Raw genomic sequence first — 21,485 nt, 5'->3', positions numbered from 1 at the left:
AAGCACTAGCTGCCAGACTGAAAGACCAGCCTTTGTCTTTTGTAGTTGTTTCATTAGTTGATTAGTGGCTGAATCCTTATTACTATCCATTGGAGGCGCGACATTCTCATTGGTAGCTGAATTACTCGTCTGTCCCGAGCTGATATTTTGATATGGGCGACCTACCGAGTAAGATGTTCCACGTCGAGATCTTCTAAGGCTTTGACTAGAGGGTGTTCTTTAAGGTAAACATCTTCATCATCGTCTGTCCAAACGTCATTGATAGTGTTGAGCACTCTCAAGTGCAGAATATTGGCCTGTAGATTGATGACCTGTTGAGCCAAACCATCAACTACCATGATGACTTCTTGCATTGTAGATTCGTGGGATAAAGCAAATTCCATTTGCGTGGCTTCCTCTATTTGAGCTGAGACATTGGGATTGCGTAGGGGCAACATGACAACCTCTAGTTCAGCAACTTGTCTACTCACGCACTTTGCCCATGCAATAAAATCTATAATAGTAGGTGCGATGGTAGAGTAGATTTCTCCGTGGTCAACCATGTTGATCTCAGCTTCGACTGGAGAAATAAGGTGTGAGCAATCCAGGGTGGATTCCTCATCTGAGATCATCATAATTCCAAGAGGATTCTTTGTGTTACTTGCGGGAGGGATAGGCAAGCGCCCATCTTCGATCATGTCCTGAATAACATTCTTCAACTTATAATTGTTTTCCGTGTCATGCCCTTTACCCTTGTGATATTCATAATAAGCGTTGCCATCCAAAAATTTAGACTTCTTTTCTAGGTCAGGTGTAGGTCCTATTGGTTGGATTCTGCCCTATTTTGACAACTTTTTCAGCGCATTCGAGTATGTGTCACTAATGTCAGTGAACTTCCTTGGTGTAATGTTTCTCTGAGATGAGTCGGCGAGGTTGACATCGTCGTTTTTTCAAGTAGAACCGTAGGAACAACTTCCAGCTGATGTTAAGCCTTGATATCCGCGTCCTACATTTTTGGACAAGAGTCCTTTGGGAGTACCGTCTTCCATCCACTGTTAAATCATTGAAAGATTTGATATTTTGGTACCTTAAGTGATTTGCATAGATAGGCTTTAGATTGTCCACAAATTTCTCCACATGAGTGGCCTCATCTGGACACTCAACAAGTTGGGTGCTAATCTTTATCCATCTACTTAGGAAGTCGGTGAAACCTTTTTTTTCATTATGGGTGAGGACCTTTAGGGTGTGCATGTTGACTTGGATCTCAGCATTATCTGCATAGTGTTTAGTGAACTCGATTGCAGCATCATCCCAAGTAGCAATTTTCTTGTGGTCTGGAGAGTAGAGCCACTGTTTGGGAATGGCGTCGAGAGATGAAGGAAAGATCCTTAGAAACATCTCTAGCTTAATGCCCTTGATAGACATGTAGTCTTTGAAAGCACGAATATGGTTTAGAGGGTTTTCGTGCCCCTTAAACTTCGGGAAGTTAGTCATGTTGAAGTTAGTTGGCAGCTGAGTATTCATTGCTTTATACTTTGGGCTATTTTCTCTGTATATGTCATCCCCCTTGAGGTACATTCGTTGCTCTTCCAGATATTGAAGACGTTTTTCTGCTTCAGGGAGAATAGGAGGATTGATATCAGGCTTTTCAAAGGGTGGAGGATCATCGCGCAATGGTATGTCAGGAATAGGAACATTCGTAGGAGGAAGTCTGGCTTCCACCGCCACAATACGGCCTTCGATTGCTTGGAGACGAGCGTATGCGACATCTTGACTTGCTTGGAGTTGGATTAGTGCGGCCAAGACTTGATTCGTATCCATGGGGTTGACCGTGGACGCTTCCTGACTTTATTTAGTTCCGACCATCTTGGACTGAGGATAAGAACCGACGGTGAATCAAAACACAATCGACAACATTGCACACTTACTCGACTCAAAAGGATGTGAGTGTCCTTGTGTCGTGTGACGGATTTTGAAATGGTTGATTTTGAAATGTTATCCTAAACAACCATTGTGTGTGATTGTAGGAGTGCTGACTCGAAGTGACTTTGAAAATGATAGCGTAATGCTTAAGACCTTTGAAATTTTGACAGAGTTTCGACTTGATTTTATTGACTTTGTGCTATTTAGGCCACTTTAAAAAGATTTATATTTTACATTTGGAATTTTTTTTTTTTTTTTGAAAATTTCGTCATGGTTTTGTTTACAACAGGTGATAACATACAAGCTACAAGTATAGGCATAGGCATCATAACAGTATGCTGAGTGCTTTTAGAAGGTTTTGGCTTAAAGGGTGGGTTGTCATACCAAGCTATCAAACCCTTGTCTGTGGAGAGGTACATGCCAAACACGAGTAAGGTCGGTTCCTAGTCCATTCGCTCGAGTAGTGAAAGATCTTGATACAAACATGAGTAAGCATCGTGGTATGGTTGACGTCAATCGCTATCCATCTTTGGGTACAAATAGAAACTTGAACCGTCCAGATGGGACGATTTGTCGAATTGGTTTCGTTAAAAGCCTAAGAATGCTGGCTAAAACGACCTAAGAACGTCGAGTAATAAAAACTGACAATTGTCTCATATAAACTATTCCCTAATCTTGTTCAAGTTTCACTCTAGGTAACACTAGACTTAGTCTATGTATATCTTCCCTAGCGGAGTCACCAAACTGTGGACACAGGCCACCCACGCCACGCGACACCCCGCGCGTTAGTTAGATTTCGAGGCGGCGACACTTCTCCCACGGAACTTTAGTTAGACAAAGCACGTCATGGGCCGTTACCGATTTGAAAGTCATTGAAACCGGTAAAAGGTTTGAGCAAGCCTGAGTTCGTGGAGAAGCCACCAATTTTTTTGGAAAATTTGAACCGTTCGAATACTTCATGTCATGTCAAGACACAAAGTAGTGACTTGAACACTAAGAAATTCGTTACCCTTAGCATTCTATGTCTAGAATGACTCTCACGATGTAAATGAACACGGATGCTCACAGATATTTCAATAAGGGGTGAGGGTACGTATTAGGAAGCTCTTTATTTGAACACCTAATCTTGTCCGCCTCGATAGCGACCTCAACTAATGATCAGAGAAGTTATTTATATTCGAATTCTTGCCAATTGTATGCATGCTATGGAACATCCAACATTTTCATCCTAGCATGTGAATATTAACTAAGTCGGTTAATAAGCAATTTAGCACTCAATTGGGTCGAAGTTGGAATTAGATTAACTACATGTGAAAGCCAGAGAAATAAATCATACAAGATGAATATGAAATATTACAAATTACAAAGAAATAAGAAATAAGTTACAATGGATATTTGAATTTACGTCATAATTACGCTCGAAAAAAAAGATTTAAAAAGAAAATAAAATAAAAGAATTAAACTATGATGAAACATGGAAATATGTCGAGTTATAGGGTGATAAGAAGGATAAGAGTCAATTGAAGGCCTAATTAGAAACCCTACGTCAAAACGAGATGCGTTCAGAGGCAGAAGCCATCTCAAAACATGCGCAGTATGAATTGCGTCCTCTGGAAGAGGCGCTCCAGTTTATGCGACTGTTGTCGAGTTGGATTCTGACTGTGAAAGTTAGACTCGTTGTTCATTACTGTTCATCGGTTAATTTACGTTTCTTATTAATATACGACTCAAGTAGAAATGATTGATGAGTAAGATTTATTGATAAGGTCAAGTCTCTTATCACCAACAATAGGAGTCTAGTCTAGTCAAAATTGAAATAAAAGGAGTTTGATTTAAACTACTTGATGCAACTAAACAAACGATTGAGGAAAGATGTATTCGATTGATTAAAGGCTAGGGTTTTCGGGTTTATCTAAATGATTTATGGGCAAACAAATCGATTCAAGAAGTCTATGATGAGGGTTTATCCTAGGATGGAAATCAATCTCTTGATTATCCTAAAGGTGATTACCAACTCTCATTAAGCAACACACCATTCTAAAGCATGCAACAAGACCACCACAAACTCTCATTTAATGGAGGAATTAAGCAACTATGACAAAAAGCACAAGTTCTCACTCACACAAATCATCAAACACCTTGTGTGCATTACTAAGAAAGACCAACACTTCACCAAAGACTCAAAATAATCAAACTATCATGCCCAATAATCCCATTTAGACTCCCCCTAAACCCTAGAAAGGTTACTACTCACTCATGTTCAAATTGTTCAAGCAAATAAATGGAAAAGAACAAATAACAAAAATAGATGACATAGTAAATATTCCAACAATTATAAAAGACTAGTTAAAATGTAAACAATTGATTAAGCAAGTATTTAAGAGAAGAGATGTACCAATAAGAGTAAAGATGATTGCTTTGTTTGAATAAATGAAGGAAATCCTCCAAAATCTCTCAATACAATCCAAAAAACCAAATGTAAACAATTGATAATAACTAATACTAAACTAATTTTACTAAGTGATTAATAATAATTATGGAAAGATTAAGGTTTTGATTAAGGAAAGATTACAATAATTAGAGAAAGTTTTCAGATCTAGGGTTGTGTTTACAATTTATTAGGGAAGGGGTATATATAGTGTTTCATTGGATTAAAGGAGGAAACAAGAAAAAGCCCAATTTGCGTCTGGCGTCATCCGGTGCCGGCGGGCCGGCTACCGGCTACACCAACCGGCAGCGCCATCTTGGATTTTCAATGCAAAATAGACATGTTGTTATTCTCTGTCGGTGGGCCGGCTGCCAGCCTGTCGGCAGAGGATACCTCTACTTCGACTTTTTTCTTCACTTCTACTTTCTTGCTGCTCCATGCCGGCAGCGAGAGTCTCATTTTTTAGCTCAAAAAAACTTCTTCAAAAAATTCTAAGTATGGGCTTGTGTTCCCTGCCGGCCTGCCGGCAGAGAACATCTCTTGGCTTCTTTTCCTCCTTTTCTCCTCACAGCAATGCCCCCTGTCGGTTGGGCGGTTGTCGGCCTGCCGGCAGAGGACTACACTCAGCTCCTCGTCTCCCTTTTCTTCATGTAAAGGCATTGAAATGCCTTCCTTGCCCCAATTCCTCTATACTCGACTTGATTCCTGCAAGAGGGTACACCCAAATCACAGATACGGGAATTGGGCACAAAATACAAGGAAAGGCATACAAAACCGACTCGGTATGAGTCGGAATGTGTAAAAGAAAAAGAGAAATTCGGTGAAATAAATCATATATCAATGATATAGGCTTGTTAATATACTCAAGATATAAGTCCGATTAAAACAATTTACAAGAATTATTACAATGATTTTCGAAACTTATAAAGTTGGGATGGATTCTTATGTACAAAACTTGGATGGTTGAAAACAATGTAGAAAAGATGAATCCAAGGGACTTGATATGCATAAATCGAGTCTCTCAAATCCGGGTTTGAATTTATGACAAAAACCCGCAAATATTGACTAGAAGGGATTTAAGTCGAAAAAATTTGATAAGATTAAGAAACTGGAAAAGATGAAGGCTTAGAAGAAATAAGAAATAAAGAACGAGAAAAGACCTTTGAACGAACCAACGAAAAAACACGAGGAAGAAGAAGAAGAGTACCAGCGGCTAAGCAGCCTTAGGAATAGGCACAGCAAGCTCTGTGACTGTTCCAGAAGGCACAACAGTTGTTGCGTTTCTTCTCGATAGTGTCTCTTTGCTGTTTCGTTGAAAAGGGTTTTAAAACATGTTTTTGAAGACGGTTTGAGAATATTTATGATATAAATTCTTACATAAGTTAAATACAGAAAATAAATAAAAAATTAAATGGGATTTACACCTTCAGACTTACATGTTTGGCGAAGCGAGATTAACTAAGTTGTTGTTAGTGATTGTTCGAATCGATGTAGGATTGAAAGTGCCCTCTTTAGAAGGATTTAAAACAAATAATTAAGTTGAATAATTGGAGTTGGTCAAGTGGGTTGGTCTATGCAATGTGACTGGTACTCAGATTGATCTGAGTTTACGTGGTCGCGTAGAGCAAGCACGTAGGCGTCCAAAAGCAAGAGGAAGATCTTAGAATACAAAGGAAGAAGAGAAGGGCGGACACTCACGTGAGAATATGCGAGGACACTCACGTGAGAATATGCGAGGCGGAGGCCTTTATTTATACTAATGACGAGGAGGAATTTAGGAAAAAGTCGGATTAGGAAAGAAATCCGGAAAGATTCGGGAAACTGGGGAAAAAGCAACCCATGAAAAGGCGCAGCAGGAACTGCGACCGTTCCAAGAGGCGTAGCTCCCACCGCGTCATCTCCTGAGGCCTTTCCTCCTCAGCAAGAAAGATTTTCGCAGTTTAATTTAGGAATTAGGGAAGATGTATGCTTCCTTATTCCGTAAAGAAGATATTTTCGGGATTTAATCATAAAAAATATAAATATTTAGGAATAATTCTCTTACTGGTGGAGCTTGGGAGTGGTTGACTGACTTGGATAAGACTTCAGCAGAATTTACTGATTCGAATACCCTAGCTCTTGCTTTTTATAAGAGATACTACCCTCCGCAGAGGACTAATGCATTGAGAGGGCAGATTACAAGTTTTGAAACAGAATCCGACTGAGAACTTGTATGAAGCATGGAGTAGATTTAAGAAGCTGGTTAGGTCTATCCCACATCATGGGTTTGGCCAGTGGTTTTTGTGCAACCAATTCTACAATAGGTTGTATGATGACCACCGTGCTGTTTTAGATGTTGCAGCCAATGGAAGATTTCAGAAGATTAACGATGATGATAAGGGCTGGCAAATTATAGAGGAGATGGCTACCCATTGTGGTGAATATGGGAATCCAAGGAGTGGTACTAGAACAGTCGCTGGAGATAATAGTGCAGTTGTGGCTCAACTGGAAGCCATGAATACAAGATTTTATAAGCTATAGATGCAGGCTGCAGGAAATCAACAGATAGTTCACTTGTTGTCTAGACAAGAGACTGTCTCATGTGAGAGATGTGGTGCTGATGGCGATAATGTAGTGGAGTGTTTGGATGAGAAGGAGCACGTGTATTGCCTTTCAACAATTTAGGCAAGGAGACTCTTACTTTAATAATCAAGCTGGAGTTCATCCCAATTTGAGGTGGTCTAGCCAAAATGTTTTGAATCCTACACCTCCACCGCCGCAACAACAAGACTATATTCCGCCCCATAGAACTCAACAACAAGGCTTTCAAAAGCCTCCTTCTTTCCCACCATCGCATCAGCAAGGTACTTCTTCTAGTGGTAATAATGACATAGCCGATTTGAAGTCAATGGTGCAATCACTTGCACTTCAAATGCAGAAAAGTGACCAAGCAAAGGATGCTTCTATTAAATTGCTTGAGTCCCAATTAGCTCAATCGGCTACTAAGCAAGCTTCAAGACAACCGGGCCAATTACCATCACAACCCGACAAGAAACCACATGAGACGGTAAATATATGTTAGAAATCAATAATCTCATTATTTTACATATTCTTATATGTGAGAAATTATTTAGTCATAAAATAAATAGTTGATCTTATGCATGCAAACATAAATAACAAGAGATGAGAAAATCGTTTTCTCACCATGAAAAATCGGCCAAATGGGCACAAATGAAGGTCTCCTACCTTCATTAGTTCTTGAGCTAGAAAATACATTAGGATGATCATCCATGACTTCAAAATATAAGCCCTCCAATAAGTAGCACCCAAGACTATCCCAAAATCCCACAAAATAATATGTACTAGATATTTGTAATGTGGTTTACCTTAAAATCGATTACTAATACTCATATACTACTACTAGTATTATTAGTGATAGATTTTTACAAATTAGATTCATAAAAATGATTTTTATGAAGAACAAGAGAGAGATAGTAGTGTTTTTCATAAAACATGAGAGAGTGAATTAATTGAGGAAAAACTCTAAATTGTATCCACCAAAAACCGATGGGTAGAGGGCCTTTTTGGACCCTTTTCTTTTTCCTTTTTGTCTTCACAAGACTAATTAGTGTAAGGTTTTGTCATAGTCAAGTCACTATCAAGTGTCATAGACAAATGAATAAGACAAAACTTCTAAAATGCCCACCAATATTTCGGTTTATATGTGTAATATGGAGTCCATTTTATTTTTGTCAATTGTACAATTGTATGTCATGTGACATGTGACATGTCTTATGTCATGTTTTAATTTAAAATGCATATTTAACAAATTAAATATCATTTACAAATTAAATAAATCACATTTAACAAATTGACTAGTAATTCAAAATTACTTTCACAAAAAATGGTCATTTAAATACTAGTTAGTATAATTCACAACATCTTATAATTATAACTAACTTATCATTCTCATCTCGCGTGTTTCGCAAACACCGATTAATTTTAGTAATATAACTTCTTAAATTACTAAATAAAATCTTATTTAATCACATTAGAATAAGATGTCATTTTCTCTCTTATGATAATAATTTGTTCAATTTTAAGGAATTAATTAATCTGTATCGACATACAATTAATTATCCTTTTTCAATTAAGGGAATCGTCCTTTAGGTGTGAGCTCAAGGGATCAACTGATCATCACCGTCGCACGACAGTAATGTCCAACTCTAGCCAGCCAATAATTATCGATATGTGTGGACCAGTTGACTATATATGTAATGTATCATCCCTTTCGTATTCTTGTTATGAGATTTAAATATGTGATCAATATGATCGACAATTGTGATCGCATTATTGTCGGAGGACACATACTCCAACAATCTCCCACTTGTCCTCGACAAGTGTGCATCACCAATTCTCTTGTCCTATTACTATCTCCCACTCAATGCAAGGTGTCTTTCGGGTTGTACTTGCAAGTGATCATATCGAGAGTGGTTTCCTCGATCTGGAGAATAACTGATTGACCGGAATTATCTACCATAGATACCTTCCGAGCGTGGCCACGCATTTCTAGTTCATTACTCCTCGAGTGGCCCTGAGATATTGTTTTAACCCTGACAAGGGGGTAGACAATTCCTATCGCACTATTCCCTTCGACTAGCCACAGCCATCATAACCCAAAATATGCCCATTTGACCCCAATTACGAAGGTTGTAGTAACATAAATCAAAGCTAATCTGAAACTGTGCCATCTTAGGCGAACAGTTTTTAGTCAAAAGAATCGACTCATTAGAATAATATAGTAGCTCTCGCCACGACCAGGCTATATAAATTTGCCAGAACTCTATAAGCGGTCACTGCCCGACAAAGTGTTCCTAACAGTCTGCCTATGTGATCGACTAGTCATCTCACATGACTCTATGGCACTTGAACTTGCCATCAATCGCATCACACTCTAGTCACTTCGAGACGTCACCTCATACAAGTGACTACGGGCGAATACCATGTTAATCCGGGTTCACTTTAACGGGGTTCAATATTGTCTCTACAACCCATTTGGATGTAACAAAGTATAAAAGGAGTTTTTAGATTTAAAAACTCGAACGACAAATGTGATTATCACATATGAAGAGTCAATACCTGATTACTACTTCATATTTTTATAATCCATTTTCATCTTATATGTAGTTGTTCATCTCAATGCAATTGAAATGACATATGACATTGAAAGATCATAGATCCATATTAGACTCTCTAATAAAATTAATTTATCTCATAAATTGTCATTTAGGTGATCTATGTAACATGCATGCTAATATGAAAGCATAAAAATGAAAGTATAAGGAAAAACAATTTCCTTACATTGATTATATGCTAAAAAGGGCACAAACTAGTTCTCCTTACTAGTTTGTTCTTGAGCTAAAATGATATGGATGATCCTCCTTGAAAAACCTTCAAAAAGAAAGTCTCCTTCAAGTTGCACCCAAGAACTACACCCACAAATTATCTTACAAATACTAACTAGATAATTGTAAAATAAACCCTTGATAATATGTAAATAATACTAACAATCTTAGTTATTATTTTTAGTTTACTAACAACTTAGTAAATATGATAGTTATTATTTTAGAGAGAAGGTAGATGAATTTTGTTCACATGCAAATGGTAGAGTAAAGAAGTGAGGTAGAGTCAAAATGTGAACAATTGATGGAGTATATAGGGGGAAAGTGGCGGGTGAGTGGAGGTGGAGTGAGGGAGTTGTTTCTCTTATTTTTTTTTAATTGTCCAATGCATTATGACACATAATGATCATATGACAATTATGGAAGAAAAATAAGCAAAGTGTAATGATCATTCACTACACTCTATTTTACACGGTCCAATTACTCATTTACGGGTCAATATTGTTTCTTATATTTGTCGCACAAATACGTGTAAATATTACTTAAACATCGTATCATGTTTAAATACTTCCAATTAATTTCGTCCAAATCACTCCGTAAATATACGTGTACCGCTACACATATTATTTACGTACTAATATTAATCAATTAGTACATTTTAGTAAATTAACAGTTAATTAACTAAAACCCGTCTCCCAAAACTTATTATTCAATTATCGCATAATTAAATAATAACTGTCGCTCCTCGAGTTCGCAACTCGAAATCTCTCTAAAAATAATCGACTAACCTCTTAGTCTAATAATCAAGGGACTAAATAAATTGTATCTCATACAATTAATTAGTTGTCTATTGGGGTTCGTTCCTTTAGGTGTGACCGAAAGGGGTCAGTTGATCACCGTCGTCTCACAACGATAACGTCAAACTCTAGTCAACCACCCGTTATCGATTTAAGTTAATCAACTAACGAGGATCAAATAAATAAATATCTGATGATATTCCATTAACGAGATTTAATATGTTAACGCACTATTGTGGAGGACACTAGCTCCAACAATCTCCGACTTGTCTGACACAAGGTGTGCGCTACCAATTCTCTTGTCTGTTTTAATCTCCCACTCAATGCAAGGTGTCTTTCAGGTCGCACTTGCACATGAACACATCGCGAGTGGTTTTCTCGATAGGGAGTGTGACTACCTGACCGGAAAAATCTCTCACATATTACTTCCGAGCGTGGCCACGCATTTGTAGTCATTAACTCCTCGAGTGGCCTTGAGATATAGTTACCCAACGTGGGTGGACAATTCCTGTATGCCCTATCTATCCTATTGCACAATACAGCTCACCATGACCTAGTAAATTCCCTTTTGGCCTCCTTTCACGGCACGACCTAGGACAAAAACCAAAGTCACTCGTAAATTGCACTTGCTCAGATAATAGTCTCCAGTCAAAAGAATCGACTCATTAGAACATCTTAGAGATCCCCGCCACGACCAGGCGTCTATAATAGAACTTAGGGACTCTCTAAATGGTCACTGTCCGGCAAAGTGTCACACACTCTGCCTATGTAATCGACCAGTCATCACATATGACCTTATGGTGTTGAACAACCATAAATCGACTTACAATCTAGTCACTCCGAGACGTCACCTCATTAAGTGACTAGGGACAAAATACAATGTTCATCTTATTCACTTGAATAGTGTTCAACATTGTCTCCACAACTTATTTAGATAAACAAGGTATTAAAATTTAGTCACACTAAATAAAAGATTCATAAAAGAATGAATACGAAAACAATGAATGTGATTATCATATATATAATAAAAGATACACTATCCAATTATTACATATCCATAATCTAAAGAAAATCTGGTACTCGTCTCAATCTCATAGCGAAGACATGACCATCATGCTTAGCCTTTGATAAAGGCTTGGTTAAAGGATCAGCAATATTATCATCTGTCCCAACCTTACAAATGTCAATTTCCTTCCTTTCCACATAATCTCTAATTACATGGTATTTCCTTTCAATGTGTCTAGATTTGTTACTAGACTTAGGCTCTTTAGCTTGAAAAATAGCTCCACTGTTATCACAATATAGAGTGATAGGATCTTTGGCGGAATGGACTACTCATATCCCCTCCATGAATTGTCTAATCCAAACAGCTTCCTTCGCAGCCTCAGATGCTACAAGGTACTCAGCCTCTGTTATAGAATCCGTAGTAATGCTTTGCTTGAAGCTCTTCCAGCAAACAGCTCCTCCATTTAGCATAAACACATAGCCGGATTGGGATTTCATGTCATCCCGATCAGTTTGGAAACTTGCGTCCGTGTAACCTCTTACACGCAACTCAGTTTCTCCTCCAAACACTAAGAACGAATCCTTAGTCCTTCTCAAGTAATTAAGGATGTTCTTTACGGCTATCCAGTGACTCTCACCAGGCTTGGCTTGATACCGACTTGTCATGCTCAAGGCATACGCAACGTCGGGACGAGTGCAAATCATAGCATACATGATAGACCCAACAGCGGAAGCATAAGGGACGGTCTTCATGTGTTCAATTTCCTTAGGGGTGGAGGGAGACTGTGACTTGCTCAAAGTAATCCCTTGGCCCATAGGTAGAAATCCTCTCTTGGAGTCTTTCATATTGAACCGGTCAAGAACTTTGTCAATATAAGCTTCTTGACTCAATGCTAGTATCCTCTTGGACCTATCCTTATAGATCCGGATACCTAAGATTCGTTGTGCCTCTCCCAAGTCCTTTATTTGGAAGTGTTTCCCTAGCCACTCCTTAACGGAAGTGAGTGATGGAACATCATTCCCAACGAGCAATATGTCATCCACATATAGGCAAAGGAATGCAACCTTACTCCCACTAAACTTCATGTATAAACACGGTTCTTTCACACTTCTAGTGAAACCGTATTGTTTAATAACATGATCAAAGCGATGATTCCAACTCCTAGATGCTTGCTTAAGACCATAAATGGACCTTTTAAGCTTACACACCTTATTAGGGTTAGATGTATCCACAAAACCTTCAGGTTGTATCATGTACACCTCTTCTTCTAGAATCCCATTCAAGAAGGCAGTTTTGACATCCATTTGCCAAATCTCAAAATCATGAAATGCGGCAACCGCTAAGATTATCCTAATGGACCTAAGCATAGCGACTGGAGTGAAGGTTTTGTCATAGTGTAAACCAAGAACTTGGGTGAAACACTTTGCCACAAATCTAGCTTTGTAAACATCCACATGTTTATCCACGCCGAGCTTAATTTTATATATCCATTTACACTGAAGGGGTCGCACTCCCTCAGGTAAATCCACCAAGTCCCATACTTGATTCTCGTACATGGAATCCATTTCGGACCGCATGGCTTCTAGCCAAAGCGAGGAGTCGGGACTAGACATGGCCGATTTGTAGGTAGTGGGTTCATCACTTTCAAAAAGTAACAAAACACCATCCTCTTTGATTTTACCAAGGTAACGGTCAGGTGGATTAGAAATCCTACTTGACTTTCTAGGAACAATTACCGTTTCAGAGGAAGAGGGAATGCTATCCTCCACGTTCTCCTCTACCTCATTCTCGGTTTGTGGCTCTCGAACTTCTTCAAGTTCAAATTTTCTCCCACTTTGTCTCCTAGAAATAAACACCTTTTCTAGGAAGACAGCATCACGAGCCACAAACACTTTATTCTCGTGCTTATTGTAGAAGTAATAGCCACGTGTTTCCCTTGGATATCCTACAAAAAGATATTTGTCAGACCTAGGTGCAAGCTTATTGTCAGACTTGATCTTAACGTATGCTTCGCAACCCCAAATACGCATGAATGAAAAATGAGGGACTTTCCCTGTCCATATCTCATATGGAGTCTTATCGGCCGCTTTAGTCGGGCTTCGATTTATTGAAAATACTGCAGACAAGAGGGCAAAACCCCAAAATGAACTAGGAAGCTCAGTTAGACTCATCATTGACCGAACCATATCAAGTAAAGTTCGGTTTCTCCTTTCGGCCACACCATTTAATTGCGGTGTACCAGGAGGAGTCCATTATGATACTATACCACAATATTTTAGGTGTGAATCAAATTCAATATTTAGATACTCACCACCACGGTCGGACCGTAGGGTCTTTATCTTTTTATCCAACAGGTTCTCTACTTCTTTTTGAAACTCTTTGAACTTGTCAAAGGCTTCACTCTTGTTCTTCATTAAGTAGACATACCCATATCTACTTAAGTCATCAGTAAAAGTAATGAAGTAGTGAAAACCTCCTTTAGCGGTGATGGTTAATGGTCCACACACATCCGTGTGTATGAGAGCCAAAACCTCACTAGCTCATGTCCCTTTTCCCGCAAAAGGTGCACGAGTCATCTTGCCTAAAAGGCAAGACTCGCATGTACCATAAGATTTGAAACCAAATGGTTTGAGCACTTTTGATGAAGCAAGTCTCTTAATGCGTCTTTTGTTTATGTGGCCTAAATGACAATGCCAAAGGTAGGATTCGTTTGGATCACCCTTTTTGAGCTTTTTAGTTTCCATATGACAAACGTCATTAACATCATTTAAAACATAAATACCTCCAATTGAAATGGCCTTGCCATAAACCACATCATTAAAAGAAAAAGTACAACACTTATCCTTAATCATAAAACAAAAACCTTCCGCGTCTAACGCGGAAATGGAGATGATGTTCTTAGTTAAAGTTGGTACAAAATAACACTTATTTAAATACAACTCTAAACCACTAGCTAAAGTGAGCACATAGGTCTCTACGGCAACAGCGGCTACTCTAGCTTCATTGCCCATGCGGAGATCCACATCACCTTTTGCTAGTGCTTGCACGTCCCTTATACCCTGCAAATGGTTAAAAAGGTGAGAGCCACATCCGGTATCAAATACCCAAGTGTAAGTACAAGCATAATTAACGTCTATCACATAGAGAGAGGAAATCATACCAATAGGCGTCACACGCCCTTCCTTGAGATCCTCCAAGTATTTGGGACAACTCCTCCTATAATGCCCCTTCCCATTACAATACAGACATTCGGCCTCGGAGAGCTTGACACTTTTTGCCTTGGGATTTCCATTCTCAACGGCCTTCTCCTTTCCCTTGTCATGTTTCTTTGACGATTTCTTAAATTGGGACTTTTCTTTCCCTTTTCCTTTCTTAACTCCAAGAGACATGTTCTTTAACTTCATGGTTAAAACATCTCCCTTTTCTCTCCCACTAGCCTCCATATCCCTATCCGCTTGGGTGAGGAGTGCATGAATTTCATGGTAACTCTTATCCATGTCATTCATGTTGTAGTTTACCCTAAAGTGGGCAAACTTGGTGGGGAGTGAGTGAAGGATACGATCCACCACAAGAGTCTTAGGAATCTTACACCCTAGACGCTCAAAGATGTCAACATATTCGACCATTTTGAGTACATGGGGACCAACCTTTTGGCCCCTCTCAAGCTTAGCTTCAAAGAAGCGTGCTGCCGCATCGTATTGATGGACTTTTGGTGTTTGTGAAAACATAGTGATCATACGAGTGAAAATCTCGTAAGCCTTTAAAGAAATGCATGATAGTTTGAGCTTTGGGCATATTGACCATATCAACACATTCTTGATATCATTCAACATCCTCACATAGTCATCCTAGGCAGTCCGCACCGCCGATGAAGCTCTTGCACCGGGCTCGATTGGAGGAGCATCGGTCAAGTAAGTGAGCACATTGTCGGACAACGCGGCACTTTTGATGTTGGATTCCCATTCAAGAAAGTTACTACCGTCATCTTTTAAAATACATTTGTCCATTACGGACCTTAGCCATGAATCTTTGCCTAGTGAAGTAGTCGATGGAGTTGATGAAGTTGCCATTGCGAATTAAAATGCAACAACAAAAAGAAAAATTAACTTTCGTTGTTTTAAAAATTACTTGTAAAAACATGTTTAGCAAGTTTTAGCATTTATATAATGACCTCCCACTAAATTATATAAATGATTCCAAGACCCAAATATTAAACAAAAATGAGCATCGCTTGGGCGAAACATCCCATAATTGCGTAAATTCGGTAAGTCACGTTGACTAATTCTACCTCTTGAACTCTTGGTCGACGAATTTCCTCAAATTCATCTACTAGCCCCGGAACATAAGACCGTCTTATATCCCGTTGAGTCCAACCAATTTTAGCGTGTGATAACCGTTTACCACCCTACTTACCCAAGGTAAAAAGAGAACACCCCGCTTGGGCGAGCGTGGCTCTAATGAACAAGAGATTCATAGGTGTTACTAATTGGTAAGGCTAATCTCAATTTTAGTTATGTGAGAGATCTTGTCAATTTAGTCATAAATTCCTTATAAGTGAATTAATTCGGTGAATGTAAATGACGTGAATTGACAACCGCGAAAATAAAATGCATGTGAATGGCGATTTTGGCATGCGCGAAAATAAAACAAGCAATCATGTAAGCATATGAATAAATCCTAGTATGGCCACCTAGTTAATAAAAACTAGTCTATTACATTTCGGAAACCAACTTCTTGGTCCCTTGCCTCTTCATTCCCTAAGTAGCTCTTCCTTGTGGGATTTGGAACACCTTCCAAAAATAGACTCCGTCTCGTAGTAATCCGTCTTTTGGAAACGCCAGTAAAAAATAACTATTACAAATGAATTACATAGCTATTCCTATTATACATTAACTAATAAAATAAAATAAAATAAAAATATTAATTAATTACAAACCGACGATACGAGATCGTATTTAATTACAAACAAATCGATATTCCCATTCATTTCGGGAAATAACGATTAAAATTAACTAGGCCATACTAGGTACAATAAGATAAATACTTTAAATAAATGATAATCATTCATTCAACTTAAATAAATATGCTTAAAATGCTGTAAAAATGATGCCAAAATCGCCCTATCTATCATTCATTGGTATCCATCTCGGTTTTTTGGTGGATTTAATCGATTTTTAACATGTAAAAATCAATAATTAACTCTTAAATCTCATTTAAGTCCAAACTAATTGTCCAAAAGATTTTGAACCTCAAAATTAGTCCTCACTAATTTTATGATAAATTATTAGTTTGATTTGGTGATAATTTGCTAATTTAATCGATAAAAACATAATATATAAGTAAAAATCCAAAATAATTGAAAAATTACCCAAACAATTGAAACAAAAATTTTTAGTATTCTGGAACACTCCCAAAAACACCAAAATGTCAGAAAAATTGCCCAAAAATTCCGGATAAATTTTGTGAAGAAAAAGATATATATTTATCGGTTTTTAACCACTAAAACAAATAAACATCAAAACAAAGTGAAAACACACATGAAAAATCACTTTTGACATTTAAATAATATTCTTAAATATACATAAATTTATCATGGGCAGAATCAAAAGTTTCTAAATTATGATTAATTAATTGAACTTTTATCGACTTTTAACTCAAAAAACAATAAACATGCAAAAAATTTGAACCAGCCTTCAAATTTTTGCATACAATCAGTAAAAAACATGCATGAACTACCATAAAACATCCATGAACCGAGTCAACTTTTAACTAATTTTAGTCAATTTTTAACTAAAATACGGCATTTTGACTCGGTTTTCTGCCAAAAAACATTAAAAATAGCAAACTAACTTCAAAAATCACCCAAAAATTCCACAAACCTTTTGCGATCAGTAGGTATGCATGTCCCAAAAATTTCGTGCTAAAACCTCTTCTAACACAATTTTTGAGTTTTTATAAATAATCACATAATTCATTAAAATGCTTAAAATCAAAATGCAAATTACAAGCCTAAGCTCTGATACCACTTAAAAGATCATAGATCCATATTATACTCTCTAATAAAATTAATTTATCTCATAAATTGTCATTTAGGTGATCTATGTAACATGCATGCTAATATGAAAGCATAAAAATGAAAGTATAAGGAAAAACAATTTCCTTACATTGATTATATGGTAAAAAAGGGCACAAACTAGTTCTCCTTACTAGTTTGTTCTTGAGCTAAAATGATATGGATGATCCTCCTTGAAAAACCCAAAAAGAAAGTTTCCTTCAAGTTGCACCCAAGAACTACACCCACAAATTATCTTACAAATACTAACTAGATACTTGTAAAATAAACCCTTGATAATATGTAAATAATACTAACAATCTTAGTTATTATTTTTAGTTTACTAACAACTTAGTAAATATGATGGTTATTATTTTAGAGAGAAGGTAGATGAATTTTGTTCACATGCAAATGGTAGAGTAAAGAAGTGAGGTAGAGTCAAAATGTGAACAACTGATGGAGTATATAGGGGGAAAGTGGCGGGTGAGTGGAGGTGGAGTGAGGGAGTTGTTTCTCTTATTGTTTTTTAATTGTCCAATGCACTATGACACATAATGATCATATGACAATTATGGAAGAAAAATAAGCAAAGTGTAATGATCATTCACTACACTCTATTTTACACGGTCCAATTACCCATTTACGGGTCAATATTGTTTCTTATATTTGTCGCACAAATACGTGTAAATATTACTTAAACATCGTATCATGTTTAAATACTTCCAATTAATTTCGTCCAAATCACTCCGTAAATATACGTGTACCGCTACACATATTATTTACGTACTAATATTAATCACATTAATCAATTAGTACATTTTAGTAAATTAACAGTTAATTAACTAAAACCCGTCTCCCAAAACTTATTATTCAATTATCGCATAATTAAATAATAACTGTCGCTCCTCGAGTTCGCAACTCGAAATCTCTCTAAAAATAATCGACTAACCTCTTAGTCTAAAAATCAAGGGATTAAATAAATTGTATCTCATACAATTAATTAGTTGTCTATTAGGGTTCGTTCCTTTAGGTGTGACCGAAAGGGGTCAGTTGATCACCGCCGTCTCACGACGATAACGTCAAACTCTAGTCAGCCAACCGTTATCGATTTACGCTAATCAACTGACGAGGATCAAATAAATAAATATCTGATGATATTCCATTAATGAGATTTAATATGTTAACGCACTATTGTGGAGGACACTAGCTCCAACAGACATGACTTATCATGTTAAGCCTATAAGAAGGCTTTGGTTTGCAGGTTTTATCAACTTTTTGTACCTTATTCAACCTTACTACATACTCGTTTTCCTTTGTAATGTATACATTTGCATTACAAAACTTTCTGAGTACGTGTCTAGATCCAATCTAGACATAAGCTCTCTAGCCTTAGAATAGCTCCCACTGTTTTCAAAGTGTGCGAGACTCATCCTTCTTGCACATCTCATGATTGCAAGTGTACTCAATTTCCGTTGTAAATATCTCTTATTGTTCTTTATTTCCTAGAACGATTCTAGCAAATCTATTTCTTAAATAACATAGCCACAATGGTTCCTAAACCATCCTAATGTGTTTTGATTATGGTTTTGTCGGAAACCATGCGCAATCTCAATTGTCAATTGTCATTTGTGTAACACCCTTACACAAAATTGCATCAAAAACACTTTGCATTACATCCTTAATGCTTCTGCAAGCACTTAAGGGTAATCTTTATGGCTTACTTGGTAACTATTACTTAAATTCGATTTGAAACAATTCATCATACTTAAAGTATATGAAGTGTTATACATCATTTCTTATTTAATTGATTCGGCAGCGGAAACAAATGGAATCAATCAAATAGGTTCAACTCGATTGAACTAATCATGAAACTTATCAACATAAGACTTCTTATTTGATGCTAATATCATGTGGATTTATCTCCATAAATCCGGATATTAAAGATGTATTATAATACTCCATAAGTCTTAAATCATTCCCAATGATCAATATGTCATCCACATATAAGACTAATTAAAATTACCGTAACTCCCACTAAACTCCATGTATAAACATAACTTCTCAACCTATTGAGAAACGTTTTTATGACATGACCAAATCATTGATTCCAACTCATTGATGTCCTACTCAAGACCCTCTATTAAGTTTCACATTATCTTAGGATTGCAAGAATCTACAAAACTCAAGACATGTATTGAATACATTCCTTCTAATTGAAGAAGTGGGTTTTAGATTCACTTGCTATATGTATATCATCATAATGAAACACAATCCCTAAGAAGATTCAAATAGACTTAAGCATTTCAACTAGTGCAAAACCCTTTGCCACCAATCAAGCTTTGATATCTAACAATTCACTTGAAATTTATTTCGGATTTTCATGGCTCTAAGCCTTGTATTGAGTGTTGACTTAAACACTCTCATGTAAGTCATATATTCATTACTTTCCAGAAGTAACTTGAATCAAATAATTTTATTGTAAGTTGTAAGCTCTTTACTTTCTTAAAAGTAACACTAATTCATCATCTTCAACAAGTGATGGCTTTAACCTCCTAGGTTTTGAAGAAACAACGTCTTACACAAAATGTCTCATGTAGCCAAGAAAGACCAGTTTCTTGCGACATAACATTCTTTGTGGCTCTTTGATAATTTCTCCCACTCTGTCTTCTAGAAATAAACTTGTATTCTAGAAAGACAGCTTCACGAGCCACAAACCCGTTGTACTCATGATTATAGTAAGGAAAAATGAGCATTTGTTTCTTTTGAAAAACTTACAAACATGGTACCCTACCATTTCATATCTCATATGATTCGTTTTAGATTTAGTGGAAAAATAATTTAGACAAAATGATAAAATCCCCAAAAGGATCAAGTAACTCAAAGTAACTTGATTGAAGTCCAAACCATATCGAATAGCGTTTGATTTCTTTATCCAACCACACATTATCCCATAATGCGTGCTAAGAGAGATTAATTTGTGATACTATATCACATTTCCTTTGGCTTATATCAAAGTCTTCACTTTGATAATCCCATCACGACTAAATCGTGATTCTTTGAACTCTTTGAACTTCTTCAAAGATTTCTCTATTTACCTTATTAAATGAACACATTAGTGTCAACCTAAATCGTCGGTAAAAGAAAATGATCAACCTATTTTGGATCAATGATTTACAACCTCGATCTCATTTTCAACCAAAATACACGAGTCATCTTGCTTTGAATACAAGATACGCATATACCATAAGATCTAATGGTTTCAAGAGTACTCAATAACTCTTTGCGTTCATCATTCCAGAATCTAAGGTTTAATCTTGGGTTACCAATTTGAGTCTTGCATCATCTTCATGATATATCATTCTAGTTTGGTTTAGAATATAATCACCTTGATAATGGGCTAGCCATACATCAAATCATGGTGTATAGGGTCACAAAAGTGAAACCTCCTTTTTTGTATCTTAACAAGTTTATATTCTTATTTAGAGTTTATTCACTTAATAGTCATAATTAAGGTATAAATATAAACCCAAAACTAGATTGAGTACACAATGACTATATCTCTCGACATCATATGTTGCTAGTCGTCATATTCTAATCATCCTATGTATCAAACACAATGATGAAAACCACCATCGATTTCTAATATTGACGAAATAGTACTAGCAAAATTTTATGTCAATCAAATAAACATTTAAAGAAGAAGGTCCCATTTGATGTCCCAGCACTTACTTGTTGATTCTTCAATAATTTGGGGTAGTTTCCTTTCTAGCGTCCAACAATTAAGACAATGGAAACTTTATTGGTTGGGATTGATAGGTTTAGTATCGTTATTCTCAATAACTTTACTTTTAACATTACCTTGTATCAATTCCATTCTAATTTTACTTCTTTGAACCTTATCCTTTTCTTAACGGTTTAA

General features: G+C 36.8%; 1 protein-coding gene across 1 annotated transcript; it reads right to left on the bottom strand.

Annotated features, from left to right (window-relative positions):
* Positions 1–14,302: 14,302 nt before the first annotated feature.
* On the bottom strand, positions 14,303–15,146 carry LOC141633349 (uncharacterized). Its single transcript, XM_074445841.1, has 2 exons — positions 14,675–15,146; positions 14,303–14,573 (listed from the first exon to the last, which is right to left on the bottom strand). Exons 1-2 carry the CDS (start codon positions 15,138–15,140, stop codon positions 14,539–14,541), a joined length of 501 nt encoding a protein of 166 aa, XP_074301942.1. The 5' UTR covers positions 15,141–15,146; the 3' UTR covers positions 14,303–14,538.
* Between the last annotated feature and the right edge of the window lie 6,339 nt (positions 15,147–21,485).

The sequence above is a fragment of the Silene latifolia genome, chromosome Y (assembly GCF_048544455.1).
Source record: "Silene latifolia isolate original U9 population chromosome Y, ASM4854445v1, whole genome shotgun sequence".
Taxonomy (NCBI): Eukaryota; Viridiplantae; Streptophyta; class Magnoliopsida; order Caryophyllales; family Caryophyllaceae; genus Silene; species Silene latifolia.
Note: the sequence above shows the minus strand (reverse complement) of the source record. Positions and strands in the feature narration are given on the sequence as shown.